General features: G+C 47.1%; 2 protein-coding genes across 5 annotated transcripts; one reads left to right on the top strand and one right to left on the bottom strand.

The window, feature by feature from the left end:
• The first annotated feature begins 7306 nt into the window (after positions 1-7306).
• LOC123156566 (putative pentatricopeptide repeat-containing protein At2g02150) lies at positions 7307-15391 on the top strand. 4 transcript variants are annotated; one of them, XM_044574728.1, is made up of 5 exons: positions 7307-9498; positions 9576-9755; positions 14070-14421; positions 14510-14782; positions 14956-15391. In XM_044574728.1, exon 1 carries the CDS (start codon positions 7381-7383, stop codon positions 9472-9474), a length of 2094 nt encoding a protein of 697 aa, XP_044430663.1. In that variant the 5' UTR covers positions 7307-7380; the 3' UTR covers positions 9475-9498; positions 9576-9755; positions 14070-14421; positions 14510-14782; positions 14956-15391. The 4 variants fall into 4 exon arrangements, with proteins under 4 accessions (XP_044430663.1, XP_044430662.1, XP_044430660.1 ...); XM_044574727.1 differs by having other exon boundaries at positions 9576-9750; positions 14070-14782; XM_044574725.1 differs by having other exon boundaries at positions 14070-14782.
• An 84-nt stretch (positions 15392-15475) lies between these two features.
• On the bottom strand, positions 15476-17634 carry LOC123156568 (cytochrome P450 711A1-like). Its single transcript, XM_044574729.1, has one exon. The coding sequence runs from the start codon at positions 17451-17453 to the stop codon at positions 15897-15899; it is 1557 nt and encodes a 518-aa protein (XP_044430664.1). The 5' UTR covers positions 17454-17634; the 3' UTR covers positions 15476-15896.
• Positions 17635-19826: the final 2192 nt, after the last annotated feature.

Raw genomic sequence — 19826 nt, 5'->3', positions numbered from 1 at the left:
CGACAACAACCACAACATCATCGGTACCAAATGGGTGTTTCGCAACAAGCAAGATGAAGATGGACAAGTAGTTCACAACAAAGCATGTCTCGTCGCCCAAGGCTACACACAAGTCGAAGGTATGGACTATGGTGAGACTTACGCTCCCGTTGCTAGACTTGAGTCCATTCGCATCTTACTTGCCTATGCTAATCATCATGATATCACCTTATACCAAATGGACATTAAAAGTGCTTTTCTAAATGGTGAAATAGAGGAGGAAGTTTATGTTAAGCAACCTCCTGGCTTTGTCAATCCTAAGAAACCAAATCATGTTTACAAACTTCACAAAGCCCTTTATGGTCTAAAACAAGCTCCTAGAGCGTGGTATAAATGCTTGACCAAGTTCCTCATTGAAAAAGGCTTTGAAATTGGGAAAATTGATTCCACACTTTTTACTAAAAGGGTTAATGGAGAACTATTTGTGTGCCAAATCTATGTTGATGATATTATATTTGGTTCAACTAACCCTCATTTTAGTGAAAAGTTTGGGAAGCTAATGTCGGAGAAGTTTGAGATGTCTATGATGAGTGAACTCAAATACTTTCTTGGTTTGCAAATCAAGTAAACTAAGGAAGGAACTTTTGTTTCTCAAATGAAGTACACTAAGGACTTATTCAAGAAGTTTAATATGCAAGAGTGCAAAGGTATGTCTACACCCATGCCTACTAGTGGACACCTTGATTTGACCAAAGATGGTGAACCAGTTGATCAAAAGGTTTATCGCTCTATGATTAGTTCATTGTTATATCTATGTGCTTCACGTCTCGATATCATGCTAAGTGTGTGCATGTGTGCACGATATCAAGCTGCTCCTAAAGAATGTCATCTTAAGGCCGTGAAAAGGATAGTGAGATACTTAATCCATACACCAAATTTTGGCATTTGGTATCCTAAGAGGGCCTCTTTCGATCTTGTTGGTTACTCCGACTCGGACTATGCCGGTGACAAGGTTGATAGAAAGTCCACTTCAGGTACTTGTCAATTTCTTGGTAGATCTCTTGTGTCTTGGTCCTCCAAGAAACAAAACTCGGTATCCTTATCTACCGCCGAAGCGGAGTACATTGCCGCTAGTTCATGTTGTGCTCAATTACTTTGGATGACCCAAACTCTTAAAGATTATGGGATATATGTGAAACATGTTCCATTGCTTTGTGACAATGAAAGTGCTATCAAAATTGGTCATAATCCCGTACAACATTCTCGAACTAAGCATATTAAAGTTCGTCATCATTTCATTCGAGATCATGTTGCTAAGGGTGACATTAATCTTAAGCATGTTCGCACCGAAAAGCAATTAGTGGATATATTCACTAAACCTCTTGATGAGAAAGTGTTTTGCAGGTTGAGAGGAGAATTGAACATCATAGATGCTTCAAACTTGGAGTAGAAACTCCATTGGATACATGCAAGACATGAGCTTATGACTAATCCTTGATATTTCTCTTATGATGAAAATCTTATGTCTTGGATATATTTGCATCTTGCATGTTATATTACCCATGTAGGTACTTGGTTGGATCAAATTCCATGAGATTGTAATCTACTCACATCTTGAGCAATCTCTACATCACCAAGTCTCTACACTATGGTGGTTGGAGACAAGGAAGCACAGAACCATTCAAACATATCCTTTGACAAATTCTATGTTGAGCTTCATGATTGTCATTTTGGATACACAAGTGCTCTTCCTTGCAAGAACTAACCCATGTAGGTAGATGGACTCAAATTCCAAGTGGGGCTCCCAACTCTTGATGAGCTACATCAACCTTGAGCAACCCACACAAGTTCAACTACATGGTCAACACCACCAACCAAGGTATGTTATTCCATCTTACAGAAGCTTTACTCCAAGTCATGAGCTAAAGCAACTCGACAAGATGAGAATACATCAAGATGCTTAAACGAAAAATGGCAACCCCATTTTGAGCTTAAACGATGAGTATGACCTATGATCAAGTGATCTCACTTGACTCCTAAGTCAATATACTCTAACATAGGTGACTTTGTTGCCGACCATCTCTAGATGAAGTTCTCTTGTGTTCTTTTCTGTGTTTTTGCATTTGTCTCATGCATATTTGTTTCCCCTTTCAAAAAAAACTTCATCTAGATTTCTTTCTATTTGCTCTGCATTTTCTGCATCCAATTCATTGCATGTCATTCAGTAAATTCCTTGTGAATCTTTGTGAGATCCTACTAGTCTAGTGAGCTCAGGTGACAAGTGTTTTCTCTGCGATGAACTCGATTTCACCGATTTGTTGTTTTCGGTCCAACCGAATCCTTTCGGTACTACCAAAGCATACCACTCGGTGCCACCGTTTTCACAACAGGAAAAACAGTTTGCCACTTATTCTGTGTTTCTTCTGATCCAGCTCCACTCAATGAATCTTGTCCTCTACAAGGATCCCATTTATATAAATGCTTTGTACTGTGACTCAAGGATCAAACCCTTCTTGGAAATTGATGTCAAAGGGGGGGAGAGAGAGATCACATCAAAGCTTATCACTTAGAGAGATCACATCAGAGAGAGAGAGAGAGAGTATCACCTCCTTAGGGGGAGAAAGAGATCTCCAGGGGGAGAGAATACTCAAGTAGAAAGTATTTCTCAAGGATCTCAGATGCTTGGTGTTCAAGAGCAGAGATGCCACATGTCTTCTTGAGGGGAAAGACATGTTCATATGTGCTTATTTGCATTAGCTCTATTCTTTTATATCCTTCAGCTCTGATTTTCTGTTCCCTATCTTCTCCCAATATCCCATGCTAGATTCAGGGGGAGCAAGACATCTAAGGGAAAGAAATCATTTAAATTCATTGCATATCTTTACTCTTGGGGACATGTCTAATCCAATGTGGTACTTAGTACTCACTCCTTACATGTCATCCCAGTCTTGGTATTCTTATGGTTTCTTCTGTTTGCTCTGGCTAGTAGATGTACCTGTGTTATCTAACCTTGTTTACGCAGGTTCATTCCATCCTAAGCCAACTCAAGACTACAAGGTAAGTATATGCATCACAATCATGTGTATGAGGAATTCTTGCTGATATACATACTGTTTGCAAGAAGGACTCATGAGCATGAAGATATTTTCTTTAATATTCTTTGCTCTGATGCATATGGCCAAGATACATGTAACACATTGCCTACTCTATCATGGTTATGCTCTCACATGCTTCTATATTCCATATTCACATGATTGCATACATGTAGGGGGAGCCTATGCTTGTTACATGTCTTTCCAAAGCTTTACTCACTATTCTTTATATCTTTATCTAAAGCTTTGATGTATGTTGTCATCAATTACCAAAAAGGGGGAGATTGAAAGCACAAGTGCTCCCTAGGTGGTTTCGGTAATTAATGACAACATATCTCTTGTTGGACTAACACTTTTATCTAGTATGTTTCAGATAAGTTCAACAATGGAGTGGCATGGACTAAAGGATGTGGGAACTCCTTCAAGATGCTAAGGACAAAGGATTGGCTCAAGCTTCAAGCTCAAGACTCTTCATTTTACATTTTAGTGATCCAAGATCACATTGAGTCTATAGGAAAAGCCAATACTATCAAGAAGGGATGAGGTGTTGCTTAATGAGTTTCTTGCTCCACAGTGCTTAGTGATATGCTCCAAAACCCTCAACTACTTTCCCACTTCCACACATATGACCTAAACCTAAAGTCAAACTCAGCCATACCGATTCTTTCTATCCGGCGCCACCGAGTTCAATGTCATAGCCACTGGCACAAACCCTAGGCAAATCGGTCTCACCGGTAGGGATCTCGGTCTCACCGAGATGGGATTGTAATCTCTCTGTGTATGTCCATTACCAAAATCGGTCTCACCGAGTTTGAGCAATCGGTACTACCGAGATTACAATGCAAACTCTCTGGTTAACTTATTACCAAAATCGGTCCCACCGAGTTTGAGTAATCGGTCCCACCGAGTTTACCTGACCAACTCTCTGGTTAGCTTATTACCAAAATCGCTCTCACCGAGTTTGTGTAATCGGTCTCACCGAGATTACGTTATGCCCTAACCCTAACCATATCGGTCCTACCGAGTTGCATGTCGGTCCCACCGAAAATCCTAACGGTCACTAGATTTACTAAATCGGTCCGACCGAGTTTGGTAAATTGTGTGTAACGGTTAGATTTTGTGTGGAGGCTATATATACCCCTCCACCTCCTCTTCATTCGTGGAGAGAGCCATCAGAACAAACCTACACTTCCAACTTACCAGTTCTGAGAGAGAATCACCTACTCATGTGTTGAGGCCAAGATATTCCATTCCTACCATATGAATCTTGATCTCTAGCCTTCCCCAAGTTGCTTTTCACTCAAATCTTCTTTCCACCAGATCCAAATCCTATGAGAGAGAGTTGAGTGTTGGGGAGACTATCATTTGAAGCATAAGAGCAAGGAGTTCATCATCAATGCACCATTTGTTACTTCTTGGAGAGTGGTGTCTCCTAGATTGGCTAGGTGTCACTCGGGAGCCTCCGACAATATTGTGGAGTTGAACCAAGGAGTTTTTAAGGGCAATGAGATCGCCTACTTCATGAAGATCTACCGCTAGTGAGGCAAGTCCTTCATGGGCGACGACCATGGTGGGATAGACAAGGTTGCTTCTTCGTGGACCCTTCGTGGGTGGAGCCCTCCGTGGACTCGCGCAACCGTTACCCTTCGTGGGTTGAAGTCTCCATCAACGTGGATGTACGATAGCACCACCTATCAGAACCACGACAAAAACATCCGTGTCTCCAATTGCGTTTGAATCCTCCAAAACCCTTCCCTTTACATTCTTGCAAGTTGCATGCTTTACTTTCCGCTGCTCATATACTCTTTGCATGCTTGCTTGTTATGTATTGTGAATGTTAAACTTGTGCCTAAACTCCACTTAAACTTAAAGAAGTTAAAAAATGCAACTTTGATACTTAGTGTCTAATCACCCCCCCTCTAGACACCTCTTCTCAAGGTCCTACAGATAGGAAGGACAAGCTCAAGAGCCGGGGAAGGAAAGAGGGTACAAGGAGATAATGTATGTGATGATTCCACCTAAACCTTTCTGAAGCGGACCCCTTCTTAATAGTACGGTGATCCTACGACTCAAGTCCACCAAAAATGAAATGCAAGAAAAACATCATCTTCGTGATAGCTCCGAGGGGTTCCAATCGTCTTGTGCCAAATGATGGTTTATCTGAAATGCTTGATGCACATGATTAGTTTGCACATGCATTGTCATCAATGACCAAAACCACTAAGGGAGAGATATGCCCTAACAATCGGCATAACAATCTGTGGGGTTGCTGATGCATGAGAGTTGGAATACATATGGTGCATGTTACTAGTATCATAAGAAGTTGAAGCATGAAATTACTTGGAATTGGCCCTTGAACGTAATTAGAAGCATTATTGAAAAACCTAGGGATGGCCGATCGAGTATACCCACTGAACAATCTAGTGACACCATATGAATTATTTGCATCTACAAAAGGGAATTGGGTATTCATATTACCTTTGTAGATTGGAAACCCTAGATGACGATCTCTTCGTATCAAGAATGGGCGGGAGACCGTTCAAAGCTTCTTCCCCAGTGGAGTTGCCAAAAAGTGTGTTCACACATGAACACGTCACTCGTGTACCCTCGACGCCGAGTGCGATGAACGGCAGCACACACCGAAGGAGGCTCATTGGAAGTGCGATACGCGAGACAATTCGACAGGCGCTTTTGTAGACACGAAGCCCCGCTTGCCCGAGAGGGACCCCGTCAGGATGGTGCAGTGGCTATGGGCTGCCCTCGAAGTCGAGGAACAACAACGAGCGGTCGCGCCTTATATGCTCCCCATAAACCTAATCACTCCTTCTCCTGGTGTAGGATCAGAAGGGCGAGGTTCCGGAGGCCTGCTCTCCGTACAATCATGCACGCAGTCGATAGGATGAGGTTGTCGGAAACATTAGTAGTCAGAGAGGAACACAAATGGGTTGTGCGCGAAGAGGTAGAGCAAATGCGATTTGATTGTGACGACGACTATGGTTGCCGTAGCCTCCAATATATACGCGTTCGGGTAGGGGACGTGGAGTTGGGGCCCACTTCTGAGTCGACAACAACCCATAATCTGACGTCTCGGATTCGTAGCCATAAATGTAAGGAGATGAATGGTGTTTATGAGGATGTGGATGATGGTGAAGATTGATGCCTATGTCTTCTTGACCGAGATGATGGCGCAGAGGTGCCCCTCCTGTCGATTTCCCCTCCGGATCCATTCTGGACCCTTCTGGAAGTAGTTGACCAGGAGGAGGCGGCCCATCGATATGAGGTGGTACAGTCGTACCACACACCGTCTTCTCTCCTGGATAGCTCTGCGCAACCGGTTTTCCCCCAGTTGATTGCCGATTCGTATGGTAGGTTATTAACTCGCCAATTGACGTGATTTTTACCCATAAAAGGGTGTTTTCCACCAATTCTCCAATATCCTTGTCCTTTAGGATCCAGGTGAAATCAGGCGGAAAAGGTTCGTGAAAGTGCTGAAACTATGAAGATCCTATAACTACAATTTGCAAAAACAAAAGGAAAAAGTGATGCAAAAAGGACTCACCAAGGGTTTTGCCGGTTTTTGATTTTTCACCGTCGATAATCTGTCGCAAACAGAGAAACCTTGTTTGCTTACTTGTTGTGTAGGTTTATTCACCTTTGGAAGGAATTAAAACCATATTGACCCGATTGAGGAGGAGATGGGTAACTTTCCTATCGAAAGGAATTTCATCAAGCGCATCCAGAAGAGAATACTATACCCGTCCACACTCGTCCTGCTGCTCGTACTAGCTGCCACCAACTTTCCTCTTGTCGATACAAGTCACTTTCTTGTTGGCGACCCGAGGAGATAATAACGAATATAACACCCTCAAACCGCAAAAAAACAGAGGACGGGAGATCCGAAGGAGAAGGACTTCACTTAGATCCATCCCGACCCATTGACAACACCATCCTAGAGAGAGATTTCAACTTGTAATGTTAGGGTTTGTTAACTTTATCCGTACCTGATCTGTTTAAAATGTCCTAATTTATTTTGTTTTTACAATTGTTTGAAGTCGGATCGAGATGCTTCCCATTTCAGCACATATGGAAATGGTATTTGTATCCATGTTTCCCTAGTTGGTTCCGGTTCTTGTTTGAATTGGATCTGAACCGGCGAAATCCAGCGCACAGCACTCCACAAAGTAAAGCGAATGGCCCCAAAATGAAGCGCAACTCAAAACCTCCTAAACCCTACTACGATACCTCCCCGGCCCCCTCCCCTCCATGGCCTGATTCTTTCTGCCTCACCGCCGCCGGAGGCGGTCAAACGATGCTACCCCTCCCCCTGCGCCGCCACCTCCTCTTCATCTACTCTCGCCGGAACCCTAGCTTCATCCCCTTCTCTATCGCCGCCACCGCCATCTCCACCCTCCCAACCGACTCCGCCGCCACCGCCGCCGCCGCCACTCCCATCTCCGACCGCCTCCGCCTCCTCCACTCGCTCCAAGCCGTCCCCGCCAACCTCCTCCTCTCCCACCCCCTCCCCTCCTCCGCCCACCTCTGCATCGCGGCTCACCTCCTCGCCCGCGCCCGCCTCTTCCCCCATTCCCGCAGCCTCCTCTCCCGCCTCCTCGCCCCCGGTCACCGGCCCCACCTCGCCGCCTCCCTCGTCGACCTCCTCCATCGCGCGGCTCTCGCACTAGGGCCTCGCCGCAGCGCCCTGCCCTCCGTCGTCGACACCCTCCTCTCCCTCCTCGCCGACCGCGGTTTCCTCGACGACGCCGTTCTCGCCCTTGGCCGTGTGCGCGAGCTGCGGGTGCCCCCTAACACCCGCACCTGCAACCACATCCTCCTCCGCCTAGCGCGAGAGCGCCGCGGTGCGCTCGTCCGGCGGCTATTTGAGCAGGTGCCCGCCCCCAACGTGTTCACGTTCAACATCGTGATCGATTTCCTGTGCAAGGAGGGGGAGCTAGCGGAGGCAAGAGCATTGTTCTCGAGGATGAAGGCAATAGGTTGCCCACCAGATGTTGTCACATACAATTCTCTCATTGATGGGTGTGGAAAATGCGGGGAGTTGGAAGAGGTGGAGCAGCTCGTCGGGGAGATGAGGGGGTGTGGATGCACACCAGATGTTGTGACATATAATGCATTAGTCAACTGCTTTTGCAAGTTTGGGAGGATGGAAAGGGCATACAGCTACTTTGCTGAGATGAAGAGGGAAGGAGTGATAGCTAATATAAGGACTTATAGCACCTTTGTTGATGCGTTCTGCAAGAAGGGGATGGTAAGGGAGGCTATGAAGCTGTTTGCGCAAATGAGGATCAGGGGGATGACACCGAATGAGGTGACATATACATGTTTGGTTGATGGGACCTTTAAGGCAGGTAGGCTTGATGATGCCTTTGTTTTGATTGATGAAATGGTACAGCAAGGTGTACCATTGAATGTGGTCACATATACTGTCCAAGTTGATGGCCTTTGCAAAGAGGGGAAGATTGCGGAAGCGGAGGATGTTTTTAGGCTGATGGAGAAAGCTGGTGACAAAGCCAACGAGTTGTTGTACACTACACTAATTCATGGGCATTTTATGAATAAAAATAGTGAGAAAGCACTCGATTTGTTGAATGAGATGAAGGATAAAGGGATGGAGCTTGATGTTTCGCTTTATGGTGCCCTCATTTGTGGACTCTGTAATCTTCAGAAGGTGGATGAGGCTAAGAGTTTGCTAAATAAAATGGATGAATGTGGTCTGAAACCCAATAATATCATCTACACGAATATAATGGATGCTTGCTTTAAAGAAGGAAAAGAGTCAGAGGCCATTGCCCTGCTCCACAAGATGCAGGACTCTGGGTTCCAGCTTAATGTTGTGACATATTGTGCATTGGTTGATGGTTTGTGCAAAGCAGGATCAGTTGACGAGGCAGTCTCACATTTTAACAAAATGAGAGACTTAGGATTGGAGCCTAATGTACATATTTACACTGCTTTAATTGATGGTTTATGCAAGAATGGGTGCTTAACCAAGGCTGTGGCTTTGTTGGATGAAATGGCTGACAAGGGTTTGTCTCTGGATAAAGTTGTGTATACATCTCTTATGGATGGGTACCTGAAGCAGGGAAATCTTCAGGATGCCTTTGCACTCAAGGCCAAGATGATCAATAGTGGTTTGCAACTTGATCTCTATGGGTACACTTGTTTTGTATGGGGATTTTGTAATTTAAATATGATGCAAGAAGCTAGAGAAGTTCTTTCAGAAATGATTGGAAATGGTATTACTCCTGATACGGTAATTTACAACTGTCTGATAAGCAAATACCAGAAATTGGGGCATATTGAGGAGGCAGCCAGTCTTCAGAATGAAATGGAAAGTGTGTTACCCTCTTGTACAATTGGTGGTACTGCTCCTGGTTCTGATGGTTAAACCTGAGGATCTGCTTGTAAACAGGTAGGAGTAAAATAAATAAAACGCATCACTTCTGGACTTAACTATAAGATGTTTCTGACTTGTTACTTTCCATACAGGATAGCAGCAAAAGCCACTGAACTAAAACACTTATCTGCTGGTTTTTTGGCTGGTTCAGACTAGTCACGAAACCGCATTTGATGCCAAATTTGAGAAACCATGTGGAAATTTCTGATTATTTAGAAACAGGTCCCAACAGACATAAGGACTCCCAAAATTTGAAATGCTCCATAGGTAAGGTAAGCTCCAAACATATTGCTTCCTTTCTGGTATATTATGTGCACATTACTTTGCTGTGTGCATTTTTCCTTAGCCTTTCCATCTAGAAAGGATGATAATCTTGTTTCTACCAATATATGCTAGACCCTATTTGATAAGATTTGTGTTCGGGTAATAGACTAAGAAGAACAGATACGGGGACGGAGATACGACGATACGCATACGGGGATACGGGATACAACATTTTCCAAAAACAGCCATTTGGGGATACGGCAGGGTATATAAGTATTTAGAAAAAAATTGAAATAAAGATTTAATGATAATTTTTAGATGAGAATTTGTTTTAGTACTGGATATATGTTGTCTCCTTTCTATTCATGAAATATTTGAGCAGTCCACTCGTAGCCCATGTAGCTCTCTGTCCACTTAGAGCCCAGGTAAGGCCCAATTCCAGAAAACCCTAGTTAGTAGCGCTCTAGTCGTTCCCAACCTCCCATTCTCGTACTCCCTTTTCTCCAGCCGCCGCCAAATCGGCAGCAAGAGAGGAGAAGAAACGACAGCGACGCAAAATCAGCAGCTTCCAGCACCCATTCTCCCTGCCCAATTCTTCTTCCTCGCTGGCCGTCGCAATCCCCATCTTTCTCCGTGCCCGGAGCTTCTTCCTTGTCGGCGGCCGCCTTGCCATCTTTCTCTACCAAGATTTCCTTCCTGCTAGCGACCATCGAGCTTACTTGCTCGACCATGGTTGCTATTGGGAGGAGAACTGGGCAGTAGCGTGGTCACTGGAGGCTGGCTGTCGAGTCCCTACCGTGTCCTCGCCGTATCTAGGCCGTATCTCGATTTTATTTCTTTTTTTTTTCGAAAAAGATTGTATACTGTGGGATACGCGTATCCAGTCGTATCCCCGTGCCCCCCGTATCAGGACGGCAAATCGGCAGTTCTGGCCGTGTCAGTGCTTCTTAGTTAACATATACCGTTTGCCATGCTTCCACTAATGTTGATGCCAATAACAGATCAACGAGTGTGTAAAGCAAAACTCCGCCTGTGTTGTCTCAACATAGCCGGTCCCAAGCCCGGGTAAAGGAGGAGGATTGATTGGCTTGGTGAGCCAACGTCAAAACTCAGCCACTCTTGTGGAGATGAAACCCCAAAGAACATTGTCGGGGCGTAACCCGCTTAGCGACACGTCATATCAGAACCCAGGTGTGGTGTCAAATGAGTAGACTTCAAGAGGCGTGGGGACCGCATTATCTTGGTCAAACTGGTAGTCGGGGACTTAGTTCTCAATGTTATCAACACGTTGCCTCGTGAGTAGGCCACAGGAAAACACCAAGAGGGAGTTCTTGGAAGGCCTAGAAGACATGGTTAGGAGTGTACCTATTGGTGAGAAGCTCTTCATAGGAGGAGACCTTAATGGCCACGTGGGTACATCTAACACAGGTTTTGAAGGTATGCATGTGGGCTTTGTCTATGGCATCAAGAATAAAAAAGGAGAAGTATTAAACTTTGCTCTAGCCTATGACATGATCGTAGCTAACGCCCTCTTTAGAAAGAGAGAATCACATCTAGTGACTTTTAGTAGTGGTCAACACTAGCCAGATTGATTTCGTCCTCTCAAGAAGAGAAGACAAGTGTGCTTGCCTAGATTGTAAGGTGATACCTGGAGAGAGTGTTGTACCTTAGCATAAGCTTGTGGTGGTTGACTTCCGCTTCCGGATTTGTGTCCAGCGAGATAAGCATGCCAAAGTCGCTAGAACGAGGTGGTGGAAGCTCAAGTGGGAGGCAACTCAGGCTTTCAAGGAGAGGGTCATTAAGGAGGGCTCTTGCGAGGAAGGAGGTGATGCAGACAATATGTGGATGAAGATGGCGACTTGCGTTCGTAAGGTGGCTTCAGAGGAGTTTGGAGTGTCCAGGGGAAGTAGAAGCGAAGCTTGGAATGATGATGTTCAGAAGGCTATTAAGGAGTAGAAAGATTGTTTCAGACGCCTACACCTGGATAGGAGTGCAGTGTAGACAACATAGAGAAGTACAAGGTGGCAAAGAAGACCGCAAAGCAAGCTGTGAGTGAAGCAAGGGGTTGGGCACCTCTACCAGTGCTTAGACACGAAGGAAGGCAAAAGGGACATTTATAAAGATGGCCAAGATCTGGGAGATGAAGACAACGGATGTCGACCAAGTCAAATGCATCAAGGACGGAGCAGATCAACTCCCGATGAAGGACGAGGAGATTAAGCATAGATGGCGGGAGTACTTCGACAAGCTGTTCAATGGAGAGAATGAGCACTCTATCGTTGAACTGGACGACTCCTTCGATGATATCAACGGGCGTTTTGTGCGGCGAGTCCAGGAGCCTGAGGTCAAGGAGGCTTTGAAAAGGATGAAAGGAGGCAAGGCGATGGGCCCGGATTGTATTCCCATTGAGGTGTGGAGAGGCCTCGGAGGCTAACTAAGCTTTTCAATCTCATTTTTCTGGCAAACAAGATGCCAGAAGAATGGAGGAGGGGTATATTAGTACCAATCTTCAAGAACTAGGGGGATGTTCAAAGTTGTACTAATTATCGTGGAATTAAGCTGATGAGCACAATGAAGCTATGGGAGAGTCATTGAGCACCGCTTAAGGAGAATGACAAGCGTGACCAAAAATTAGTTTGATTTCATGCCTTGGAGGTCGACCATGGAAGCCATTTTCTTGTTACGGCAACTTATGGAGAGATACAGGGAGCAAAAGAAGGACCTGCATATGGTGTTCATTGAATGGAGAAGGCCTACAATAAGATACCGCGGAATGTCATGTGGTGGGCCCTGGAGAAACACAAAGTACATTACCCTCATCAAAGACATGTATGATAATGTTGTGACAAGTGTTCGAACAAGTGATGGTGACACTGATGACTTCTCGACTAAAATAGGACTGCACTAAGGGTCAGCTTTGAGCCCTTATCTTTTTTGCTTTGGTGATGGATGAGGTCACAAGGGATATACAAGGAGATATCCCATGGTATATGCTCTTTGAGGATGATGTGGTGCTAGTCGATGATAGTCTGGCAGGGATTAATAGAAAGCTACGGAGACAAACCTTGGAATCGAAAGGTTTTAGGCTTAGTAGAACTAAAACCGAGTACATGAGGTGCGGTTTCAGTACTACTAGGCATGAGGAGGTTAGCCTTGATGGCCAAGTGGTACCTCAGAAGGACACCTTTCGATATTTGGGGTCAACGCTTCAGAAAGATGGTGATATCAATGAAGATGTGAGCCACCGAATCAAAGCCGGATGGATGAAGTGGCGCCAAGCTTCTGGCGTTCTCCGCGACGGGTGAGTGCCACAAAAGCTAAAAGGTAGGTTCTATAGGACGACGATTCGACCCGCAATGTTGTATGTCGCTGAGTGTTGGCCTGACTAAAAGGCGACATGTTCAACAATTAGGTGTAGCGGAGATGCGCATGTTGAGATGGATGTGTGGCCACAGAGGGAAGTATTGGGTCCAGAATGATGATATACGAGATAGAGTTGGGGTAGCATCGATTGAAGAGAAGCTTGTCCAACATCGTCTGAGATGGTTTGGGCATATTCAGTGCAGGCCTCTTAAAGCCCTAGTGCATAGCAAATGGCTAAAGCGTGCTGATAATGTCAAGAGAGGTTGGGGTAGACCAAACTTGACATGAGAGGAATCCGTAAAGAGAGATCTGAAGGACTAGAATATCACCAAAGAACTAGCCATGGGCAGGGGTGCATGGAAGCTAGCTATCCATGTGTCAGAACCATGAGTTGGTTGCGAGATCTTATGAGTTTCAGCTCTAGCCTATCCATGTGTCAGAACCATGAGTTGTCGTTGTTGCATGCATTTCCTCTTGATTGAGTTTAATTATTTACAAGTTATTGGTCATTAGTTGCTGCTTAGTTATTAGTTTGGTATGTTCACTATGAAACAGTTGGTTCTTTATTGGTATTAGAAAACATAAGTATCTTTTGCTATTGTGCTAGTAATGGAGCAAGCAAGCAAATGCCACTCCTACCACTTGTTTCTTTTTTCTTGCATGTTTCTTATACTCCACGTCCTTGCATTGAACAACCATGTTGTTACCTTTGCGACTAATTCTTCTAGAGATTAGTACGTTGGTAACAGGATAGTGCAAATGTATTGACATCACTTAGTTTTCAATATTCCATCTTAGTGGAAAACACATCAATGATTTAACAGCCACTGAAAATCTGTCACATTCTAAGCTGTTATCTGATTCGAGTCTCCTCATTGTTCTCTTATTGAAAACCACTAACAGTACTTTTTAACCAAGCAATCTATGATACTGGCATAACTGTTTGGTTCCTAATTCAGGTTTCACGTGTCCATGAAGAACTCGTCGTCATTTTTCCCAAACAACAGATGTCAGAGATTCATGAAGAACGACACATGGTATTTACCTCATGTTGCTGAAGAAGCTTTTGCATAAACCCAAGAGCAGTAGATGTTGCACCTCTTTTATCTCGTGCCATCTGCCTTCTTTAGCAGTGGGACCTGTTAGTCGTAGTCGAACAATGGACAAAGAGGTGAAGACAACACTGTATTCTTCTAGACATTGACCTGCTGAATATTGTGGGAGCACACATTCATGTCCATCAGCGGATCGTATCACACAGTAGTCAGGTCAAATTCGTGCTCCAAGCACCTCTGTGTTTACCTTCATGAGGTGATAAAGTTTTCTTTGTGGTCTATGCTGAAGCAGTGTTGACGTTGGTAAGATTTGCAAAGAGAAGACTGATTTTGAAGTATGGCAGGATGCTTCACACTCACTTGTTTCTGGTGGTAATACGACACATGAGAAGCATCGCAGATCATAACTCTCTGGTTTGAAACCAAGATTTGCCACTTATACCTACTGCGATCCTTCAAAGTTCAGTATCTCAGGGATGCATTGATCAACATGGTGTAGAAATCTACCGGGAAAACATCATAAGAGAACTGCACTAACAGGTTCATCTTGATGCCGGGCTTGTGCATAAAATGGGCCTGCTTAACTGGTCCAGTCCTTACTTCCTGCGAACCATCAGGTGAGAAATCTATCAGTGGATGCTGGGTGTGTATCCAATTGTTGCCTGTCTCTAGCATAACGCTGGAGTTTTGATTGGTCCCCTGTTGTCTAGGTATAATAAATTGAGTTGCAATGCTGTTTTATGTTATGGTCCATTGTACACCTTATGGTTACAATCTTCTGCTTGGCCAGGTTACTGCTAGTTATGCAAAGACGTGGTACTTACGGTGAAAAGTGATGGAGTATCTTGGTGATAGATAGTGATCAAAGAACTGGAGAATGGTACTGATGTCTGTTGGTTTTGTGAAGAAGAATAAGATGGTCGGGAATTTCCTGGCCCCCATAGGAATGATTCTTTTGGTGGAGGCATGACGTATCGGAGTCCTGCAAGCTGCAGAATATGCTGGAACTGTTATTTTCCTAGTCTAGCATCTCGTCTCAGATCCAAGTCAATTGGATATATTGAATAGCCAGCCATAAACTCTACATGAACCGCCCAAACAAAGTTTAAAATGAATAGGTCTAGTTTTTCTCCTTTGCACAGTTTTTTTCCTCTTCAAACAGTGTTATCTAACTATTGATTATTTTTCCCAAGTGATCTTGCAATCTGGGTATTTCATTTGTTTCATTGGTTATTTGTCGGCCCATTCACGATGTGTGGACAGTATCATCAATGATTTTGCCTTATTTACTTGGAATGTAACACTGATTATTGATGCCTGAAATCAGCCCCCAAATCATGATTTTGCTTTATTTACTTGGAATATACACGATGCATGGTGTCGCCGTGCTGACATATTTTGCCTCAAGGGATTCTTTGCGTCGGATAACATAAATATTGAAGCACTGATGCTATTTCTAAGTGTGTTATCTTTAATGCTCGACCTGTTATAATTTCTAAGTACAGTACTACAGTCAAGTTGCAGGGTGATCGAATTTCTAACTGCCGCCACACCGTCCTCAGTGGTTCCAGGACCAGCAGCGCTTTTCTTGGTGCATATTCGAGCAGCAAGCTGGTGCTCACTGCTCGGTAGAACAAAGCTGGGGCAATGCTGCCCCCTGGTATACGGTGACTACTTCCGAGGAGCAAAGCTCGCAGAAGTTGCTGTGAAGATCATCTTTCATGTCGAGGCCTAGGCGGGGCTGCGCCGCTCGATGGCCCTGAGCTTGACGCCGTGCTTGAAGCCCAGCACGATCCCGAAGTGGAACTCCGGCGGCGACTCCATCCGCGGCGACCGGCGGAACACGTAGCGGCGGTACAGGTGGACCATGGCCAGCTTCACCTCCTGCAGCGCGAACCGCTGCCCGACGCACGCCCGCGGGCCCAGCCCGAACGGCACGTGCGCGTACGGGTGCCGCCGCCGCTCCTCCTCGCACCCGGCCTCGAACCGCTCCGGCCGGAACTCGCCGGGCTCCGGGAACTGCGCCGCGTCCCTCGCCAGCACCCCCGGCGCCAGCCACAGCCACGTGCCCTTCGGGAGCGCGTGGCCCCCGACCTCCACCCGCCGCGACGTCTCCCTCGCGATCAGCGGCGACACCGTGTAGAACCGCGTCGCCTCCTTTATCACCTGGTCGAGGTAGGGGAAGTTTCGCTGGAGATCGTCGGCCGTCGGCGGTGCGGCGCCGGACCGGTCGACCTCGGCCAGCAGCTTGGCCTCGACCTCCGGGTGGCCGGCGACGAGGTACACGGCGGAGGCTAGCGTGAAGGACGTGGTGGCCGACCCGGCGAGGAGGTGCTCGTAGGTGAGCGCGCCCACGTACTCCGGCGTCAGCAGCACCCTCATCTTGTCGCCCCCGCTGTCCCGGGCGTTGAGCAGCGCCGACAGGAAGTCCCTCTGCCCTCTTCTCTTGTCCAGGTCGCGCTCCCTGCTCGCCACGATCCCCTCCACCCTCGCCCGCAGCCGGTCGTTCGTCCGCGCAATCCTCCGGTCCGCCGTCCCGGGGAGTCGCCGGAGAAGCCCCCGCGCCGGCCCCTGCAGCGCCGGCGCGACGAGGCCCAGCACGATGGAGAGGGACGCCGACAGGTCCATCTTGAGCGAGGTGGTGGAGTGAACGTGCTCGGCGATGAACTCTGCGGCCTCGCGTCCGCCATGCTCGCGCGGCGCCGAGAGCGCGAAGTCGACGCCGAACGCCGCCTGGCCGATGACGTCGGTGGCCAGCTTGAGGGCGAGGTCGGAGAAGTCGATGTCGACGTCGGCGTTGCCGTTCAACTGTATGGTGTCGGCGGCGCGCTCGATGCAGCGCTGCATGGTGGGGATGAGGCCGGCGAGGTGCGACGGCTGGTAGAGCGAGATGATGGTGTTCCGCATGGCCGACCACCTCTCGTCCCTCGTGAAGAAGAGGCCCTTCCGGTGGAGACCGGAGCCGGCGATCGGCGACGGCAGGCTCCGGTTGGGGACGCTCTTGAACTGCCGCACCCCGACCTCCTTGCACAGCTCCGGGTCAGCCACGACCACCAGAGGCTGCCTCCCGAGATGGAACCTGAAGATGGGGCCGTATTTCCTGGCGAGGGCGCCGAAGACGTCGGGGCCGTGGAGGGCGAGCAGCGGCAGGTGGCCGACGACCGGCAGCGCCGGAGGGCCCGGCACGCCCCGGACTCCCCAGTAGGGCGCGTAGAAGTAGAGCGCGAAGCCGAGGAGGCAGGACGCCAGCGTGGAGACGTACGGCAGCCATTCCCCTGCTTCCGCCATTGCTCTTGGATCCCAGCTGGGTGCTTGTGTGCTAGAGCTTGCTCACTTGAGAAGTGATGAATGCTGTGGATGATTAATTGTAGCCGTCGGTGGTGCTGTGTGAGGTCGGAGGCAAAAGAGATGGGATGGGTGGAACCTGTTGATGGGTGGAACTGACTGACGGCCATTGTCGCGCATGCTCCACATTCCTGTTTCTGCAAGTGGGGAGGAGGGTAGCAGAGGCTGAATCTTTTTAGTATCTTTTTGAGTTGAGGCTGAATCATCCTTGCCATGATATAGATCGATGAAAATGTCACGAGCCATTCAAAGGGAAGAATCGTGGAATCCAGTCAACTACTGCCTTTTTGACAGTTGTGTTCAACACACAGTAGTTTTTAGTTAAAAAAGGAGCAGTTATAGTATCGTGTAGATTGACAATACTGTTTATGACCAAAAAATATGGTGTGTTTAGGGCTCATCTAGATGTGACATACTTATGTTATATCTGTTTGTAGCCTCGTTTACCTTTTGTCCGTTGTTGAGTTTATTTTTGTGTTTTGCGTTTATCTTTTGTCCGCTGTTGTGTTTATTTTTGTGTTTTGCTTATCCAGGCCACTAGAGCGGGTGCGTCTATGTATTTTTCTTGAACAATCACATGCGAGTATACAAGAGTGCGGCGTGCAAGTAAAGGTATTGGCGCCAATTACAAGGAAGAGGTTACAAATCTCTGGGGGAGGAAGATAACTACGGAAGGAAGGGGAATTAGGTTACAAGCCGCCGTCGTCCAGTCTGATCCCAGCCAGGATGTCTCATCACTACTCGCTTCCTCTGATTATATCAGTCAATGAGGTGTTCCCCTGGGCCGAACATGTAGGAGACCCACTGAGGCCCGGTAAACTTGTGGCACGGTCTTCTCTCCCTCTTGGGCCGGCTTGGTACAACTTTGCCCTTCCTCTGCTCTTCTGTAGGAGGGACGCTAACACCCCCCTTTCTTCAGACACGACTTGTCCCCAAGTCGTAGCAGTTGGAAAGCGTCGTCGAAGATCTTCAATGTCCTCCCAGGTGTCCGGTGTGGCCTTGGGGTCTTGCCAGCGTACTAGTCCTTGCTCACGCATCTTGTTCGAGCCACGACACCATCCTTGTCCAGGATCTCCACCGGAACATTAACCATGTCAGTAAGGGATGGAAGGGAAGATGAGGTACTCGCACCTGGGATCAACGCCTTGCGCAGTTGGGAGACATGGAAAACTGGGAAGATCGAGGACCCCTCCGACAGTTGTAGCTTGTATGTGACATCATTCACTCGGTGGATTACCGGATATGGCCCAAAGAATTTGAAGCTCGGTTTGTGGTTGGCTCTGCGTGCTACGGACGTCTGAATGTATGGCTGCAACTTGAGAGAAACCTAGTCGCCAACCTGAAACTCGCGGTGGGTTCGCTTCTGATCTGCCTGCTGCTTCATGATTTGCTTTGCCCGCAGTAAATGTTGCCTCAAGATGTCTTGCATTTGCTGGCGCTCTTCCAGCCATTCATTAAGCGCTGGAATTGGCGTTGCTTGCTCAGGTACCGGCCCAAGATGTTGCGGTTCTTGACCATAAACTACTGCGAACGATGTCTTGTTGAGCGTGGAGTGATACGTTGAATTGTACCAGAACTCAGCCAACGCCAACCATCTGCTCCAGTTGTTGGGAGAGCTGTGGACGAAACAACACAAGTAGGTTTCGAGACACTGATCGACCCGTTCGGTCTGTCCGTCGGTCTGAGGATGGTGAGATGAACTCATTTTCAGCTCCACCCCTTGCATCTTGAAGATTTCTTGCCACACTTTGCTGGTAAAGATGGCATCTCTGTCAGAGCTAATGGCTTCTGGCATGCCGTGTAGTCTGTACACTTGGTCGATGTATAGCTGGGCGATTAATTGCGCCGTATAGGGGTGCTTGGCTGGAAGGAAGTGACCAAACTTGGAGAAAGTATCCACTACCACCAGGATGCAGTTGTACTGTCGAGAGGGGGGCAACCCTCCAATGAAATCCATGGAGACCAAGTCCCAACAATGCTTGGCGACCGGCAACGGATGAAGCAGCCCTGGGTATTGTGCTTGATCCGGCTTGGCTTGCTGACAAACTTGACAGGACTGGACATGATCCTTAATGTGTTGCTTCATTCCTGGCCATGCAAACAAGTGTTTGATCCTCCTGTAGGTAGCTGGGAACCCTGAGTGGCCACCAACAGCCGCTATCATGCAAGGCACACATGATCTGCTGCTGTAGATGTGTGTTGTTGCCGAGCCAGACACGCCCCTTGAAGCGAACAATGCCCTTGTTGAGTCTAAAGTTGCCGCCCTCCACGGGTGCTATTGCCAATTGCGTGATCAGCTGCTGTGTTTTGGGATCG

The sequence above is a fragment of the Triticum aestivum genome, chromosome 7B, assembly GCF_018294505.1.
Source record: "Triticum aestivum cultivar Chinese Spring chromosome 7B, IWGSC CS RefSeq v2.1, whole genome shotgun sequence".
Classification (NCBI taxonomy): Eukaryota; Viridiplantae; Streptophyta; class Magnoliopsida; order Poales; family Poaceae; genus Triticum; species Triticum aestivum.
Note: the sequence above shows the minus strand (reverse complement) of the source record. Positions and strands in the feature narration are given on the sequence as shown.